This window comes from Tupaia chinensis, unplaced genomic scaffold (genome assembly GCF_000334495.1).
Source record: "Tupaia chinensis unplaced genomic scaffold, TupChi_1.0 Scaffold000355_1, whole genome shotgun sequence".
In the NCBI taxonomy this organism is placed as follows: Eukaryota; Metazoa; Chordata; class Mammalia; order Scandentia; family Tupaiidae; genus Tupaia; species Tupaia belangeri.
This window is the reverse complement of record NW_006159850.1, coordinates 13,435,997-13,454,531: the sequence shown is the minus strand read 5'-3', so window position 1 is coordinate 13,454,531 and position 18,535 is coordinate 13,435,997. Positions and strand designations below refer to the sequence as shown.

At 47.3% G+C, this 18,535-nt stretch overlaps 2 protein-coding genes across 5 annotated transcripts in view; both read right to left on the bottom strand.

Moving 5' to 3' along the window:
- Positions 1-1,756, bottom strand: part of RFWD3 (ring finger and WD repeat domain 3) — a gene marked incomplete in the record, with an annotated part of 49,873 nt that extends 48,117 nt beyond the window's left edge. The window contains 1 exon segment of the mRNA XM_014589441.2: positions 1,653-1,756.
- Positions 1,757-4,004: 2,248 nt separating this feature from the next.
- The window catches only part of MLKL (mixed lineage kinase domain like pseudokinase), a 35,759-nt gene continuing 21,228 nt past the window's right edge, over positions 4,005-18,535 (bottom strand). For 2 of the 4 annotated variants that reach the window (XM_006152641.3, XM_006152640.3), the window contains 7 exons: positions 15,654-15,751; positions 12,878-13,013; positions 9,154-9,235; positions 6,664-6,815; positions 6,417-6,466; positions 6,026-6,166; positions 4,005-4,322 (listed from right to left, as the gene is read on the bottom strand). In XM_006152641.3, coding sequence (XP_006152703.1) covers positions 4,273-4,322; positions 6,026-6,166; positions 6,417-6,466; positions 6,664-6,815; positions 9,154-9,235; positions 12,878-13,013; positions 15,654-15,751 — 709 coding nt within the window. In that variant the 3' untranslated portion in view covers positions 4,005-4,272. Of the gene's footprint in view, positions 4,323-6,025; positions 6,167-6,416; positions 6,467-6,663; positions 8,376-9,153; positions 9,236-12,877; positions 13,014-15,653; positions 15,752-18,535 lie in introns of those variants that run through there. The other 2 variants (XM_027773505.1, XM_006152642.3) reach the window with 2 other exon arrangements.

Sequence of the window (18,535 nt, the reverse complement as noted above, 5' to 3'; positions counted from 1 at the left end):
GCCCAAGATCCAGAGAGGAGAATGGAGGAGAAGGGATTGCGGCGTGACCATCCTCCCCGGGGGGTGATTTCTCGCTTTCTGTCTCTATGTCTCTCTGTCTGTCTGGCGAGCGCACACGCCCTACAGTGAAAATCTCTCCAAAAAAAAAAAAAAGAATTATATATTTAATTTATTCATTTGTTTATTTTAATTTTACCAGAGAGAGAGAGACACAGAGAAAGAGAAAGAGAGAGACGGTAAGTGAGAAAGCAAGCCACTAGGTCCAGGACTGGAACCATGGTCCGCCATGTGTGAGTATCCAGCGCCTTAACCACCATGCCACCTGCTGGTCCCCCCCCAAATAAACAACTCTTAAAAAACAAACAAGTGAGGGAAAGCCATACCAGACAGCAGACATACAGAACATTTCCACTGTGGCAAGAGTCTATGGAACAGCACAATTGTAGAAACTCCCCAACCAGTAAGTGGTAGTGCCTAGACCAAAAGACCGTCAACTTGGTGCCCCAAGCCTTGAGCTGCCTTGTCCTTTATCATGTCACACGAATATTTCCTCACGTGTGCCATGGAAGTTGGCGCCTCTGATCACCTTGCTAAGCTTTGCCATTGAGATGTTTTTTTTTTTGTTTGTTTGTTTGTTTTTTGAGAGGTTTTTGCTATAGCCCCCCAGGGGAGATGCCCACGCCGGAATCCCTTCTCCTCCATTCTCCTCTTGGGATCTTGGGCACGCACGCGCACACACACACACACACACACACACACACACACGCCCGGTGTGAGTTTAAGTCACCGGGTTCGGGACTCGAACCGCAGTCGACTACGTGGGAGTCCACCGACATAGCCATTACGCTAACTGCTGGTTCTTGTCACTGAGGTTTTAATTAAAGTCTACAACAGTCAGTTCGAGTCCTGGACCTAGCGCAGAATGAAGCAGCCTCCAACTAACAGAATGAGAGGAGAGGGAACATGGGAATCAGGCCGAGCTCAGTTCAAATCCCGGCAATGTCACTTCTACGGGTGGGAGGGACCTTACGTGGGTTTCCTAACCTTTGTTCAACGTGTCTATCGATAAAAAAGGGAAAATAAAAGGATTCACGTCACAGCGCTGCTGTGGTAAAATTTAAAAAATTAAGTTCTTCCATTAACCTGAAAGTGTCCCCTGCTGGACTCCCACCTGCAGTCGACCGCGTTGAATCCCGGGCCTGCAGCTTACACGCCGGGAGCCTGTGCATTCGAGCGCAAGATCCGAGAGAATGGAGGAAGGACTGCGGCGTGCCCAACCCCCAAGAGGGGTGGCGCACGCGCCCTACAGCAAAAGCCTCTCTAAATAAAAAACAAACAAACACACACACAGAGGGGCCGCCGGGCAACCCCCCCCCCGCCGCTGCGGCCCGGAGCGGGTCCGCTCCAGGCAATTCGGTTCCTCCCAGGATAGGCCCTAGTCTGGCCTTCCCGCCTCATTTTCCCAAACCGGCCGAAAGAGCGGCGATACTGATCCCTCTGCCCGGACCGTTGGGGCCGCCGGGAGAACCGGCTCCAGCCTGCCCCCAGCCCGCATCGTGGGGCGTCCCTAGACCCGCGTCCAGGGCCCAGCTCTGGGAAGCTGTCCCGAGCTAGAAGCCCACGGCCTGGAGAGAGGCAATAACTTTTCTTACCTGAAGCCAGAAAGCCTCGGCCGGGCTCTGAAGCCCAGCCCAGTTGCGGCGGCCTCCTCAGAACTCGGAAGATACCGCCGCCAACCGTCACTTCCGGAGAGAGCTTCTCCGAGAAGGAGCTGCGGTCTCGGCCTACATATTGGACAGCAGCTCCACAAGCGGCCAATACGCTCTCTTCGACTCCCGCGGGTCGTCGCTACCCGGAACAGCGACGCTCTCATTGGACAATGCTTTGTAAGGACTAGGCGGGACCACGCCCACGGAAGCCTCGTACAATTGGTAGAAATCTATGCCCGTCCCCTCACGTCCAACCGCCGAAGAGTAGAACGGAAGAACTTTTTTACTGCTGTTTGTTTGAACTTTCTGGCGGGATAAAGTTGTAAGAATTCCCGGTCCGTTTTGGCGAGAGGATGAGAACCCTTATTCTGTGACTTTTGCTGCTCCTCTCTAGCTTTAGTGAAGGAGCTCTCTCTTCCCAAAAGATAGTAGCTGATCTAGTAATTTCAAAATATTACCTCCAGAATTTTGGAGCCTTGTAAAAACGTGTGGGACAATCTCCTTAACAAGGGTGGGGACTTCAAAAAGTTCGTGGGGGGAACCAGCAGGTAGCGGCGTAATGGCTATGTCGCTGGACTCCCACGTAGTTGACCGTGGTTCGCGTCCCGGACCCGGTGGCTTAAAACTCACGCCGGGCACGTGTGCGTGCGTGCCCAAGATCCCGAGAGGAGAATGGAGAAGGGATTGCAGCGTGACCATCGCCCCTGGGGGGTGATTTCTCGCTTTCTGTCTCTATGTCTCTGTCTGTCTGGCGAGCGCACGCACCCTATGGCGAAAACCTCTCCAAAAAAAAAAAAAAAAAAGTTCGTGGGGAAAAAAAAGAATTAAAGCATGACATTTGTTTTTGTACAATACAAAGTTGAAATCCATGCGTAGTTTTTTCATCATATGCATTGTCCATGAATTTTTTATTTTTTTGTTTTTGAGGGAAAGGGAGAAATTACCCTCCAGAGGGGATGGCCACACCGCAATCCCTTCTCCACTCTCTGGGAATTTGGGCTGGCAGGCACAAGTACCTGACATGGTTTTATTTGTTTTTCTGAGAGACTTTTGCTACAGGGCGCAGCGCTCGCCAGAGAGACAGGAACAGAAAGGCGGAAAGGGAGAACTCACCCTGGGGGATGCGGGGTGTGTGTGCGGCCATGCCACAGTCCCTTCTCCATTCTCTCCGGATTTTAGGCACAATCGCACATGCCCACACGCCAGGTGTTGAGACTTAAGCCGCCTGGGTCCAGAGCCTCAGCCGACCATTTGGAAGTCCAACACCTTTTAACCACAATGCCACGTGCTGTTTTTTTTTCAAGCCACTGGGTCTGAGATTTGAACTGAGAAATCAGCAATGTGGGATCCAGCTGCCTCAACCTCCCCACCACCAGCTTTTAGCACAAAAATAATTTTTATGTCAAAAGAAACCAGAAACATGTTCTGATTTTCTGCATGGTCATTTTTACTGTAATTAAGAGAGGAAGAGAATAAACACAAAACCAGGCACTAATAGTCTTATCCCCAGCTTCCAAAAGTTATAAATACTGGGGCTGGCAGGTGGCGTGGTGGTTAAGGCACTGGACTCCCACTGGGCCTGCCATGATTGGAGTCCCAGACCTGGTGGCTTGCGTTCACTCCAGTCAAAGTGAAGAATAATAATAAATATATTCAATTAAAATATAATTATTTAAAAATTTTTAAAAGTTATACATACTGAGGAGAAAAGGGTGCTGGCTGGGTTCCATTTTAAGGGTGAATTGCTATTTACAACTTTATAAATAGTTACTTATAATTACAACCTCCCTGTTGGCTTATTTGTAAAGATTGGAAAAAAAAAGTCTTAAGCATCACTTCATAGAAGAGCTGTTTGGATGAATTTTTTTTCTCCTTCCATTGAATAAATGACTAATGGATTCATCTGTACTACATGATAGAGGATACTTTTATGTGACTGCATAGTTTAAAATGATAAATTTGAAAGAATTGTCCAGATAACATAAAAGATGCCAAAGAAAGTTTATGCTCCAGCCAGCTCCGTGGCATAGTGGTCGTGTGCTGTTCTCAAGCAGCCAGAGCTCACGTGGCTAGCACAGTCTGAATCCTGAGTACAGTTCGAACCTGGGAATGGTCAGCCTGAAAGACATAAACACATGTGTAGGTGTGTCCAAGGTCCACCTGGCTGAAGGGCTGGAGGAAGAGGATTGGCATGACCAGACCCTGTGGTGGGTACTCATGTCTCTCTCTCATGTGCACGTCTGTGCTCTACCATGAATAAAAACAAAATGGACATTTATACTTGTAGTCATAATCTGAGGATCTTAGATTTTGCTCTACCATCATTTATTTATTTGCTCATTCATTTATGTAACGCTTATTCAGCAACTACTGAGATCCTGGCTCTGGCCAGGTGTATTTTGGGAAATATCATTTATGGTGGATGATATGACTGGAATTGTTTTCTATCTGTAACAGGGAAATTCTGCCTTCTTGTATCCAAAAATAACCCCATGTCAAAGGTTTTGAAGGGGAGAAGTCCAGTTTTTGCCTCTTCCAGTTTCTTGTCCAGGGACTCCTTGGTTTAGTTTTCGATATGCAACTTTGTGAAGGTAGACAGTTTCTTTAAGATTTCTGTGAATGAATGAGCAGAAAGTTAGACAAGAGCAGGGAGCTGAGTGTCACTTACAAACATGAAAACATTTCTATACCACATAAAAATGTTGACACTGCGAGGGTCCAGAAGGTCACATGGTGGTTAAGGCACTAGATTTCTAGACAGCTGACAGCGGTTTGAGTCCCAGACCCAGTAACATAAAAATCACACTGCATGGGGCCAGCAGGTAGCATGGTGGTTAAGGTGCTGGACTCCCACATAACAGGCCATGGTTCAAGTCCTGGACCTGGTCACTTGCTTTCTCTCTCTTTTTCCTGGTCACGATCTCTCTCTGGTGAGCACACATGCCCTATAGCAAATTTTAAAATAATCTTAAGTAAAATTAAATAAATAATTGTTTAAAAAAAGACAGGCAGACAATCACATATGCGTGCATGCCAAAAACCTCAAGAGAAGAAGAGATTGCAGCGTGGCTATCACCCCTGAGGGATGATTGCTCTCTTCCCTCTCTCTGTCTCTCTCTGGTACATGCATGTGCCCAATGGCAAAAACCAAAACAAAACAAAAGCGCAGACAGTGCATCTGCATTCCCTCAATCCGGCTGGTGCCTAGACCACATCCGCACTCGTGCTTTTGTGATACAAAGTTCTCCTCTTACTTATCAACTTTTAAAACACCAACACCTCAGAGGGGGGATAAACTCACATCTTAGTATAAAATCATCTCTGGTACTAAATTCTTTTTTTTTGGAGAGGTTTTTGCTATAGGGCACATGTGCTTGCCAGAAAGACAGAGAGAGACAGAGAGACAGAAAGTGAGAAATCACCCCGAGGGGGGATGGCCACGCCTCAATCCCTTCTCCTCCATTCTCCTCTTGGGATCTTGGCATGCATGCACACACACTCGGTGTGAGTTTAAGCCACTGGGTCCGGGACTCAAACCATGGTTGACTACATGGGAGTTCAGTGACATAGCCATTATGCCAACTGCTGGTCGTGGTACTAAATTCTTTAATACCAGAAGGCACAGATTGTAAGGGAGCCTTGAAAAGAGAGGAAGGAGACAGAGACTGAAGGAGAGAAGGGCACTATCTATCAAGAAATCACTGGGACCAGCAGATAGTGTAATGGCTATGTCGCTGGACTCCCACACAGTCGACCACAGTTTGAGTCCCAGACCTGGTGGCTTAAACTCACACCAGGCGCGTGTGCGTGCGTGCCCAAGATCCCAAGAGGAGAATGGAGAAGGGATTGTGGTGTGGTCATCCAGGGGTAATTTCTCGCTTTTTGTCTTCCTGTCTCTGTCTTTCTGGTGAGCACATATGCCCTATAGCAAAAACCTCTCCGAAAAAAAGAAAAAAAAAAGAAAAGAAATCACTGTCAGCCTCTCATCCATCCATAGGGCAGAGTTTCTGGACCCCTGCACTATGGACGTTTGGTCTAAATCGTTTTGTTATGAGGACTGTTCTATGCTTTGTAGGATGATGATAGCACCTCTGGCTTCTACCCACTAGATACGAGTAGCACATGTCACCCTACCTCCCCTGAGAGAGGGGGACATCCAACACAACTGAGAATGTCTTCAGACATGGTCAAATGTCCCCTGGAAACCAAAACCACCCTGGCTGTAAACCAATGTCTTGGACTTACAAAGAGGACATCTCTCACAAACGTGGAATAACTGTGAGGTTCATGGCTCTTTTCACCAGAGAGAGCCCTACCTTCAACAGAGGGCCGCTCAGAAGGCTCATAGGCCCGGCACTCATCAATGACCTCCTGCAGCTCCAAAGGACAGTCGTCGCCCAGTGGCTCCTGCTGCCGGTCCACAGCCACTAGCTGGCGGATCTTCTCAGAATCATATCCTGGTGTGGAAATGACAGGATGGGAGGCTTAAAAAGTTGCTCTGGCCCTTACACATTTCTCTGCATGCCAATGGCTGGCATCAGAACTAGGGACATTGAGTAAGGAAAAACAAGAGCTTTCGATGACTGGAGAGCGGCCCAGGCAGTTCCCGTATCAGAGAACGGCACTGCTAGGGCATTTTTCACCTATCAGAAGGGACCTGATCCCAGCACCCAGCACTGGCTAAGCCCCAGCCTTCATGTGGTTCACCTTCAAATGGGATCTTTCCAGTGACGATTTCCCAGAGGACGATTCCAAAACTAAAAGAAAAATCCAGAAAGTGAACAATCATGTCAAGTTTCCCTTTTCCCATGCCCCTCCAGCCATCTTGAGAAAACCCGATGAATTTTGATTCCCACTCAGGTTCAACAGAGTTAAGAGGGCCCTCGGAAGAGTTCGGCTTGGGTTGTCTGTCCCATTCATCGGAATTAGATTCTGTGTGAGAACATGAACATACCTGTATATTTCAGCTTTTATGTCATATTTGTGAAACAAATTTTCCAGTCCCTGCGGTGAGACATATGCGGTAGGACGGACTTTCTCAATTTTCTTTCCCTTAGTCTCCTGACGGATGGAACTCTGGGTTTTGCTCAACTCAAATCCTGCAAGCTAGATAGAGAGGTAACTTGGAGACCGATACAGCTCGATCTCAGAGGGGTAAAAGCAGGGGGGTTGGTACTACACACGATTATCAGGGTGTGGTCTTTCTTTTTAATATTTTATTTAACTTTATTTATTCATTCATTTATTTATTTCAATTTGACCGGGGGCAGGGGGCGGAGAGAGAGCGAGCGAGAGCAAGCTGCCAGGTCCGGGACTGGAACCGTAGTCAGCCACATGGGAGTCTAGCACCCTTAACCACCAAGCCACCTGCCAGTCCCAAGGCGTGGTCTTTTACCTTAGGGATCTATTAGTATTTATCTAGAGTGTTTTCTGTGTAGGGCTACTCCATGGCTAACATGGGTTTAACTATCAGAATGCAATGACCAAGAGAAACACAAACAGATTTCTTCTCTATAAAACGGGGTGACGGCAATGAGGATTACTTGATACATGGTTATAAAGTACTTGTAAGACCTGGGGAGCTGTGGTTATTGCTGGTACTACCATGTCAGATACAGGGGTTTCTCAGTCGACTCAGCTCCAGGTGAGGGTGGAGATGGGTAAATGGAGAGGGGTAAATGGAGCCACCATGTGGCCTGCTTTCTTCCAGAAGCAGGTGAAGAATGACAAGGGGGACATCCCTCTGCTCTTGCTGCCCCTATAGGGTGGTCAGCCTGTTCCTTCAGATTTTACTTGGCAAGCGTGCGTTATGCCTGCTGACCCTGCATGGTCATGTGGAGCTCATAGTTCACATGCCATCAGTGAGTGTGTGTGCTCTTGCTCCATGCACACCTGTTAGTAGCACCGTCAGAGTGCAGAGGCTGCCAGCACTAACCTCAGCCAGGTACCCAAATCCAGGGCAAGGTCCGACAAAGGGTAAGACACTTAGATGGCGCCTCCCCTCTCACTCATTCCTAGGCTCACTTGTTTACTGAGCACCACACTAGTTACCAGGGCTACAAGGCTGAATAGCTCCTATGACAGGCAGGTGGGCTGAGAACCATGAGAGCTGGGTAGATGCAAAGATAGGGAATACTTACATCACTGTAGGGGAGGGGGAAGGACACCCCAAAAGCAGAAAGGACATGTTTTCTGTTAACCAAGGGCTGTCCTAACACTCAACGCTATAAAAAAGCAAGCCATCTATGGATGACATCAAAACACTCTTTTAGTGTTTGGGAATGGCAAACATCAGGTTAATAAAGTCATTTCCTATTCCATATGAAAATCTAATTTTCAGTTAACTTTTTAGCTTCGTTTCCCTGGAAACCTGATGAAGAAGACTGTCACCTATACTCCTTAGCCATGTTGTTAATCATAAAAAAATGACTGCTGATTGGTAAAGTGCTTCTGGATGGGGGCTGGGGGGACAGGGGATTCTAAAGAGCTGATAGCAATGCTGGGCTTTGTGGTGACTCTTATTACTGGCGACTGGCATGTCCCTTGCAGGGACATTGGAAGGTATACTTGCAGAATTGACCTAAGATATGTTGACTCCTGCAGGTTGTGGGGCTTGTAAACCTGGGTGGCCCCACATCCACCCAGTGGGAGCCTCTTCTCAAGTACCTGAATGGAGACAAAGAGAAGTCTGGGTGACCATGGGAGCAAAGAGAAGGGTTTGACACTTCTGACAAGCTGTGTTTTCTGCAGGTCACTCTTGTAAGTGTGGCTGACAGCAGTCCTGTGAGTCTGGATGCCTATGGGACCTAAGACTCCCATAGGTGTTGCTGAGACACAGAAGTGGTGTCTAGGTATCTCAAAGGAAACAACTCTTTTTTTTAGAGAGAGTTTTGCTATAGGGCAAGAGAGAGAGAAAGAGACAAAAAGTGAGAAATCCCCCCCAGGGGGGATGGTCACGCTGCAATCCCTTCTCCTCCATTCTCCTCTTGGGATCTTGGGCACACACGCACACGCGCCCAGCGTGAGTTTTAAGCCACCGGGTCCGGGACGTGAACCGCGGTCGACTATGTGGGAGTCCAGCGACATAGTCATTATGCTAACTGCTGGTTCCCAACCCATTGGTCTGAGTTTTAAGCCACTGGGTCTGGGACTTGAACGGCAGTTGACTATGTGGGAGTCAGCAACATAATCACCATGCCATCTGCTGGTCCCACGGGAAGCTGGTCCCAGCTTCCTCAGCAGGGATGGGCTAAGTGGGCATTGAAGAAGCTGGGCATGAGAAGAGGAGGCGAGGATTAAGCCCGCCCTGTGCCAGGCACACGGGAAGCTGCATGGCAGGGGTTGAGCTGAGTGCTAAGACAAAGTCAAGGCAGAGAATCGGGCAGGCACGGCTGTCTCTCTCCTAGCACCAAGTCATGCAAAGAGCACCCGGAAGACTGCTCACCTTCACGTGGTAGCCTTCAGTTACCAGGAAGCTGGAGCTGCTGATGTTTCTGTGGAGTACAGGGACTTCTGTGTGGTGGAGCCTGACAGGACCAAAGGCAGGGAGCATGAATGACAAACACAGTTTCCTGGGGGGACTGTGCGTCCTTACTGGGATAACGGGTGGGTCAGTACCACAGCAGTTATTCAGAGGTAGCAGGGGAAACTGGGATGCAGAGGAAAGACTTGACAGTTGTGTGCTGTGCAGAGCAGCGTTCGGAGCATGGCACGTGCCAGCATGACAGCTCTTGTGGAATGTGAGTGGTCTGGCACCAGCGGTTGCCCTAATGCGAAGGCTGAAGGTGTCCCTGCGGTGCTGTGTCTGGGAAGTGCTGGGTGGACCAAAGTGCTCAGGTACAGGCTTTGGCATATGGGAACCCCTGCACCCCAGCTTGGGTTCTTGTCAGTGTCTGCCTAAGGTCAGAGATGATGGGTCAAAGATTTGGACACAAGTGACTTACAGAGGAGGTGCCCCCAGGAGAAAGTGGTGAGGGAATGGAGAAAGCAGGATGGAGAGGTAGAAACCATGGTAGGGTGTGCTTTCGGGTGAAGTCCCAGGGCCAGCTGGACCTTACGGGACCTCTGCAGCATAATTACAGAGTTCGTGCCCCTCACGGCAAAGGAGCGGCACTACTGTACTCACATCGGTCAGCCAGTGGCTGTGGACTGTGTGGGGAAGGTGTGGATGGGTGGACATTAACCCCCTGGGTACTTTCGGCTATCTCGAAGGGCGAAGGGGGCTGTGCCCATGGCTAATCCTCTTAAAGTCATAGCTGTGAAACTTATTTCATTTGTAATTTGCTACAGGGTGTATGGGCTCACTGGAGAGAGACAGATAGAGAGGGAGGGAGAGAAAGAGAGAGAAGGAAAATGAGAAAGCATCCCCCCGGGGGGATGGCCACGCTGCAATCTTTCTTCCTACATTCTCCTCTTGGGACTTGGGACATGCATACACACACGGCCGGCGTGGTTTTCAAGACACAGGGTTGGGACTTGAAATGCAATCAGCCAATGATTCCAGCTGCCTTAACAGCAACTCGCCGGCCGGCAGCAGGGAAATTGAGCAGTAAAGCATGCCCAGGGGAGAATGGGTACACAGGACTGGTAGGAAGGGTCAGAGGTCATTTAGATGGGACACTAAGAACATCCCCTTAAGCCATTAATTTAAAGAGTCAAGAAGAAATAAACTTTATGGCTTCAAATAAATAGCTGAGACTGTTTCCAGAAGTCTGGGGCACTGGCATACTAATGATTACAGAGAAGATGATTCTCCTGGGACCGGCAGTTAGCGTAATGGCTATGTCGCTGGACTCCCACGTAGTCGACCGCGGTTCACGTCCTGGACCCGGTGGCTTAAAACTCACGCCGGGCACGTGTGCGTACATGCCCAAGATCCTGAGAGGAGAATGGAGGAGAAGGGATTGCGGCGTGACCATCCCCCCTGGGGGGGATTTCTCGCTTTCTATCTCTCTGTCTCTCTCTTTCTAGCACACGCACCCTACAGCAAAAAAAAAAAAAAAAAAGATGATTCTCCTTTAGACCTATTCCAGTCTTTCTGACTACATCGAGGAGAATATCTTAGCTGGGCAGAGAGCACATGGCAACATCTAAGTTGTGAATATTTTCCCTGTACAGAGGACGTAGGTCTGAATTACAGAACTTGCGGTTGGCAGCTTCAGCCCACCACAATGTAATTACATCATTTGGGTTTCAATTGTGGTCACCTACCTGTGGCAAGTGATACCGGTTTTCAATTTATGGCAGTAACAGAAAGTATTCTTCTTAAAAACTTCAATTTTTTTTTGTTTGTTTTAAATTATTTTATTGAACTTTATTTATTTATTCATCTATTTCACCTTGACTAGAGAGGGACAGAGTGAGTGGGTGAGTGAGAGAGAGAGAGAGAGAAAGTGAGAAAGCAAGCCGACAGGTCTGGGACTTGAACTGTGGTCAACCATGTGGGAGTCCAGTGCTCTTAACCACTACACCACCTGCCAGTCCCCCAGACTTCAGATTCTTTAAAAAGTAAGTCTGTTTAAGGAAAAATGTTAAGTAAAGAGAACTGGTGATATGGTGGGTGTGGTAAAGCCTGCGGGAGTTTGTGAGTGGCTGACTTTTGGGCCGTGTTTACTAGCGGACCCACAGAGCCTGCACGTGAGAGCGGGTAGAACTGCCAGATACAGAAGCCCTGTTCGATTTGAGTTTCAGATAAACAATGGAGTTTTTCTTTTTTTTTTTAGCCAGAGGGAGCATGCACTTGTCAGAGAGAGTACTTCCCCTCTGGGCTGTGGTCACACTGTAATTCCTTCTCCTCCACTTCTCCACCCTGTTGGGACTTAGACATGTACCTGATGTGTTTTTCAAGCTACTGGGGCCAGGACTTGACCCACAGTAAACCATGTAGGATCTGGCTTCCTTAACCAGTTGACCATAGGGCAGACCCAACAATGGATTTTTTTTTCCCCCGAGAGATTTTTGCTATAGGGAATGTGTGCTTGCTGGAGAGACAGACTGAGAAATCGCCCCCCCAACCAGGGGGGATGGCCATGCTGCAATCCCTTCTCCTCCCTTCTCCTCTTGCGATTTTGGGCACACCTGCCCAGCGTGAGTTTTAAGCCACTGGGTCTGGGTCTTGCACCCTGGTTGACTGCGTGGGAACCCAGTGATGTAACCATTACACTATCTTCTGGTCCCCTAACAATGAATTTTTTTAAAAAATATTATTTTATTTAATTTTATTTATCAGTATTATTATTTTAAAAAATTTGACTAGACAGGAATCAGCAGGTGGAGGTGGCATGGTGGGTTAGGTGCTGGACACTTCCACATGGCTGACCACAGTTCGAGTCCTGTTCTCATTTTTCCTCTCTTGCTCTCTGTGTCTCTCTCTGGTCAAATTAAAATAAATGAATGCATAAATAAATTATCCTCTCAGTATTTTGGGCATGCACACACATGTCCCTGGCATGAGTTTTAGGCCACCAGGTCTGGCACTCAAACCATGATCGACTATGTGGGAGTCCAGTGATGTAACCATTCTGCCATCTGCTGGTCCCAACAAGGGATTTTTAAAAAACATTATTTATTTAATTTATTTTTAAAATTTGACCAGAGAGATACAGAAAGAGACAGAGACACAGAGAGAGAGAGAAGTGAGAAAGCAAGCCACCAGGTCTGGGACTCAAACTGCAGTTAGTCATGTGGGAGTCCGGCACCTTAACCACCATGCCACCTGCTGGCCCCCAACAATGAACTTTTTACACGCACAAGTATGTACCAAAATTGCACAGGACATAGTTATACTAAAGACAAATGTTTATTTGAAATTTAGTATATCTGAAATTCAGTATTATTGAGGACATACTAAACAGTTACTTACAACTTATCTGAAATTCAAATTTCACTGGAAATGTTCTATTTTTATTTGCTATATTTGGCAACCCTAAGAGTAGAGCCTGTCCAACTCGGCAAGAGCAGCCTGGACACTAAATTCAACCCTAGTTCTGGGAGCTGGTGCTCACTGGGTTAAACTCCTTCCTTGCCCATCTGTAATCAGATAAAATAGTAAACATTGCATGGAAGGGGGACTCTCCGGGGCTTCCTGTTCTCTTATCACCTCTGGGGTTATCGGCAGTGTAGACATACCCATCCAGTTCTACTTGGTGCCCCTTGACCCCATCTGGTACCTGTATAAGCCTCTGGCTGCCCCCAGGACTAGGAGGAATCGCTCGCCATACTTGAGGTCCTTCTTCTTGTCCAACAGCTCTCTCAGGGTCCCAAGTTCGCAGTGCTCCATGACGATGGAGAACTGAGGCGGAGTCACTGATGGAAAGGAGCCAGACACTGTGAGGACTCAGCCCCACTCAGAGCTTCTACAATCTGCACCCCTCGTCCCCCATTCTCTAAAGAGAGAACTTGACTCTGCTATGAGAATCATTTCTCCCCCGACCCCTCACCCCATCCCACAGTTTGCTCCCTGACCTCCTTCAATGGGTCGAATGTCCCTACAAAGCCCATCTTTTTCTTCACAGTATGGGCATGCTGTAATTCTAGCTTTGTTTGGGCAGTCATTTGAAGAATGTCTTCCCCATTCATCTGGACACCTCAAGAGGGCAGGCCACGTGTGTCATGGTTCTCATAAGGAGCTTAGTTCATACATGTGTGTGGAAGGAATGAATGACGCATGGATGGTAACGCGGCAGAGGGAACTTGGACAAGTCCAAGTCTTAACTCATGGGCTCGTGACTCCACATCGACATAAAAAGAGTGAGTTGGTCACTCCCACTGTCACCCAGGAGAAGAAACGTCACTGGAAGATTGCCTTTGGACTGGGATTCTATGCTCTGAAATCAGGTTAGCCTGAGGCTGGAGAGAAACTTCCAGAGGGGAGCAGGTGAGGAGTTGCTCTAGTCTCTCTCTAGGAAAGAGCATGACCCGAAGAAGCAGCTATGCTATGAGAGACACATTTAAAAATAAAATAGGGCTGGCCCTATGGCCTGATGGTTGAAGGAGCCAGATCCTACAGGGCCAACCACTTTGAATCCTAGCCCTGGTGGCTTGAGAAACACACCTGTGTGTGTTCAAATTCCCAACAGGATGGAGAAATGGAGGAGAAGGATTATGGTGTGACCACACTCCATCAGGGGTTGCTTTCTCTCTTTCATTCTGACGAACACACGTACTCTCTAACAATTAAAAAAAAAAGTATAAAGATAAAGAAATTGACACCTGAAGTTACTGATAAAGGGGGCGGATGAATTTAGTTTTTAGATGCTGTAATTCTAGCTTTGTTTGGGCAGTCATTTGAAGAATGTCTTCCCCATTCATCTGGACACCTCAAGAGGGCAGGCCACGTGTGTCATGGTTCTCATAAGGAGCTTAGTTCATACATGTGTGTGGAAGGAATGAATGACGCATGGATGGTAACGCGGCAGAGGGAACTTGGACAAGTCCAAGTCTTAACTCATGGGCTCGTGACTCCACATCGACATAAAAAGAGTGAGTTGGTCACTCCCACTGTCACCCAGGAGAAGAAACGTCACTGGAAGATTGCCTTTGGACTGGGATTCTATGCTCTGAAATCAGGTTAGCCTGAGGCTGGAGAGAAACTTCCAGAGGGGAGCAGGTGAGGAGTTGCTCTAGTCTCTCTCTAGGAAAGAGCATGACCCGAAGAAGCAGCTATGCTATGAGAGACACATTTAAAAATAAAATAGGGCTGGCCCTATGGCCTGATGGTTGAAGGAGCCAGATCCTACAGGGCCAACCACTTTGAATCCTAGCCCTGGTGGCTTGAGAAACACACCTGTGTGTGTTCAAATTCCCAACAGGATGGAGAAATGGAGGAGAAGGATTATGGTGTGACCACACTCCATCAGGGGTTGCTTTCTCTCTTTCATTCTGACGAACACACGTACTCTCTAACAATTAAAAAAAAAAGTATAAAGATAAAGAAATTGACACCTGAAGTTACTGATAAAGGGGGCGGATGAATTTAGTTTTTAGATTTCATCTATGCTACTGAAGACTAAGGGTGGATTACATGTTTGAGTCAGCCAGCTTTCTTTCTTTCTCATGCCAGTGTGCACATGAGAGAGGGAAGGAGTGAGCACCCCCCAACAGAGCTGGTATTTCTTTCAAATCTCCATCCCATCAGGACCCTGGGCATACCTGGTGTGTGGTCAATAGGGCCTGGTCTCAAACCTCAGTTGGCCACATGGGATCTTCCACACAGCACCTACCCATGGTGACTTACAAAATTCATCTACCACTCAGGCCAGCTTCTGAACAACACCCTGTTGGTTTCCAGTGGGCCAGCAGGAGGCGATGCAGTCACATTAGTGCAAACCATCCCTTGGCTGAAGCCCTGCTCTCCTGAAAGGAGAGCAGCTTGGGATGCAAAAATTACAAAAAAACAAAAAGAAAACTTGAACTATGATAAAAATGTGTAGATTCCACCATTTCAGCTGTTCCTTAAAAAAATGCAACACAGGGGTCAGCAGATAGTGTGGCAGAGCACTAGACTCCCACATGGCTGACCATAGTTTGAGTCCTGGACCTGGTGGACTGCGTTCTCACTTTCCCTCTCCCTCTCTCTCTGTCTCTCTCTGGTGAGTGCATATGCCCTACAGCCAATAAAATAATAATAAATTAAATAATTTAAATGATTAATTGTCATAAATTATTTAATTATTTAAAATTAAATACCAGTTTTTTAAGGAGTTACTTTGTTTGTTTACTTATTTATTTTTTCTTTGACAAGAGAGAAGAGAGAGGGAAAGTAAGAAAGTAACCCACCAGGTCCGGGACTTGAATCCTGATTGGCCATGTGGGAGTCCAGTGCCCTCAGCCACCATGCCACCTGCCGGCCACAGTAATAATATTTCTAAAAATGCAACATATTACAAAACAGAAGGTATATGCCAGGCCATCAAAACCCTGACCAACCCCAGAAGAACCCCATACCTGTTTCATCAATGCAAATCCCAAATACACGCAGGATGTTGGGAGAATCAAATTTCTTCATAGTGCTGACCTCCTCATTGAAAGTGTACCTCACTATCCTATGAGGGTAAGAGGCAAAATTAGGATTTCTGAACTGAAAGGTCCCGTAGAGGACACTTCGTGTAGGTGACTAACCCTTGGTGTGGGGGGAAGAGCACTGGGGCTGCGAAGGCAGCACATGGAACTCTCCGGATGTACTTGGCAGCAGAATTACTCCCTAAGGTGTGAAGATAGTAATGGAGCTTGCTAAGCGCTTTTCGGTATTTCAGGTAGCCTAACAGAATTGTATCTCTGTGACCTACAAAGCTTTACTAGGCAAACTAAAACGCCTTTTTTTTAATTGCCAGAAGGTGCATGCACTCACTGGAGAGAAAGCGTGAGAGACAGAGACAGAGAAAACACCCTCCTCCACCTTCCTCCTCCAATTCTCCATCCTGTTGAGGTTTGGGGGACACTTGCCCACATGCCCAGCTTATTTTTCTTTTTCTTTTTTTTTTGGAGAGGTTTTTGCTATAGGGCGCGTGCGCTCGCCAGACAGACAGAGACAGAGAGACAGAAAGCGAGAAATCACCCCCCAGGGGCGATGGCCATGCCGCAATCCCTTCTCCTCCGTTCTCCTCTTGGGATCTTGGGCACGCACGCACACGCGCCCAGCGTGAGTTTTAAGCCACCGGGTCTGGGACGCGAACCGTGGTTGACTACGTGGGAGTCCAGCGACATAGCCATTACACTAAGTGTTGGTCCCCACAACTTATTTTTCAAGCCACTGTAGGCCAGGATTGAAAATGTGGTCGGCCATGTAGGATCTAGCTCCATTGACCACTAGTCTATGGGGTGGCCCAAGATTTTGTTACTGTTTTAGGCTGTGATATCTTTGTTAGTGTATTCTGATAGGCTGTGGTGTGTGCCCCTTGATTAGCAATCATATGGAAATTAAGTATTATTCATTAAGTGAATTTTTTTTTTTTTTTGCAGGGGAAAAGTTTTTGCTATAGGGCCCATTCACTCACCAGAAAGACAGAGAGAGAGAGAGAGAGAGAGAGAGACAGAAAGTGAGAAATCACACCCCGCCAGCAGGGGTGGCCATGCCTCAATCCCTTCTCCTCCATCCTCCTCTCAGGATCTTGGGCACACACGCATTCCGTATGAGTTTAAGCCATTGGGTCCAGGACTCGAATCACGGTCGACTACATGGGAGTCCAATGACATAGCCATTATGCCAAGTCCCATTAAGTGAAATTTTATAAACAAAATAGCTTTCAAAACATGGGCCCTCAGGAGCACGGGCATGTAAATTATTAAAGGGGATCATCTGAAGCACTAACTCAGTCCCACCTGCTTTTATTTGCTCTGAGTGTGAGGCTCGAAGAGAAAGAGGACTTATCCGAGGCCTGTCAGAGAATTGGGGGGCGGGCCCAGAACCTGCAAAACTCAGTTTTTTTCCTAAGCACTAGCAATTCATAACCTGAAAACGAGATTAAGAAAGCACTTGCATTTTTAACAGCATAAAGAGAATAAAACACTTAGAATTTAACAAAAGAAGTGCCAGTTTTGTACTCTGAACATTTTACACTATTGAAAGAAAGACTAAAACACCATTGAAAGAAATGTTAAAAGATTTAAACAAATGGAAAGATAGTCTATGTTTCTGGGTAGGAAGAATGAATATTGTCAGGAGGGCAATGTAACCATTACACCAACTGCCAGTCCCTCGTCAGTTTGATACAATATATGTATCCCTGTGACCCATCAGCTCCTCTCCTCCTGCTATAGAGAAAAGAAATGCTCACATGAGTCCCTAAGAGGAATACCCATAGAGTGGAATTATTTTTTGGCAGGGGAAAGTTGGAAGCACTCGGGTTCCCATTACTGGAAGAAAGCAGGCACAATGTTGATCTACACCTTGGACAGCAGTCAGAAAAGGATTCCATTCCATTCTCAGAACATGTTCCACGATGCTGAGTGAAAAAACTAAGAGAAGTGGGAACCAGCAGTTAGCGTAATGGCTATGTTGCTGGACTCCCACATAGTCGACCGCAGTTTGCGTCCCGGACCTGGTGGCTTAAAACTCACGCCGGGCACGTGTGCGTGCGTGCCCAAGATCCCGAGAGGAGAATGGAGGAGAAGGGATTGCGGCGTGACCATCCCCCCTGGGGGGTGATTTCTCGCTTTCTGTCTCTATGTCTCTGTCTGGCGAGCACATGCGCCCTATAGCAAAAATCTCTCAAAAACAAACAAACAAACAAACAAAAAAACAAAAAAACTAAGAGAAGTAGGTAACAGAAATAAAACACTTCTATCCGTGAAAATTAAAATTGCATATACAGGGGCAGGCAGGCCGCGTGGCAGTTGTGGCGCTGGACTCCCACATGCTACGTGGCTGGTTGCAGTCAGTGTCCCAGACCTGGCAGTTGGCTTTCTTGCTTTCTCTTTCTCTCTCTGGTGAGTCCACATGCCCTATAGCACATTTTTAAAAATACTAATAAATAAAAAAATTGAATAATTCTTAAGAAATACAATATACACATAATGACGACGACATACACTTTACAGTAACGCGCACAAATGAAACAGCTAGAATTGCCATCATAGATGGGGAAAGGAAAAGCAGGTTTTTTCCATTGTCAGAGGGAATGGACGTTCACAAGAGAGGGAGGGAGACAGAGATAGAAGGAGAGGGAGCGAGAGAGAGAGAGAGAAAGAAAGCACCCCCATAACGGGATGCGGTCATGCCACAATCTCTCTTCCTTCATTTTTATATCCTACCAGGACATTAGGCATGCACACACATACACTTGGCATGTTCTTCAAGCCACTGGGACTAGGACTTAAAGTACGGCTGG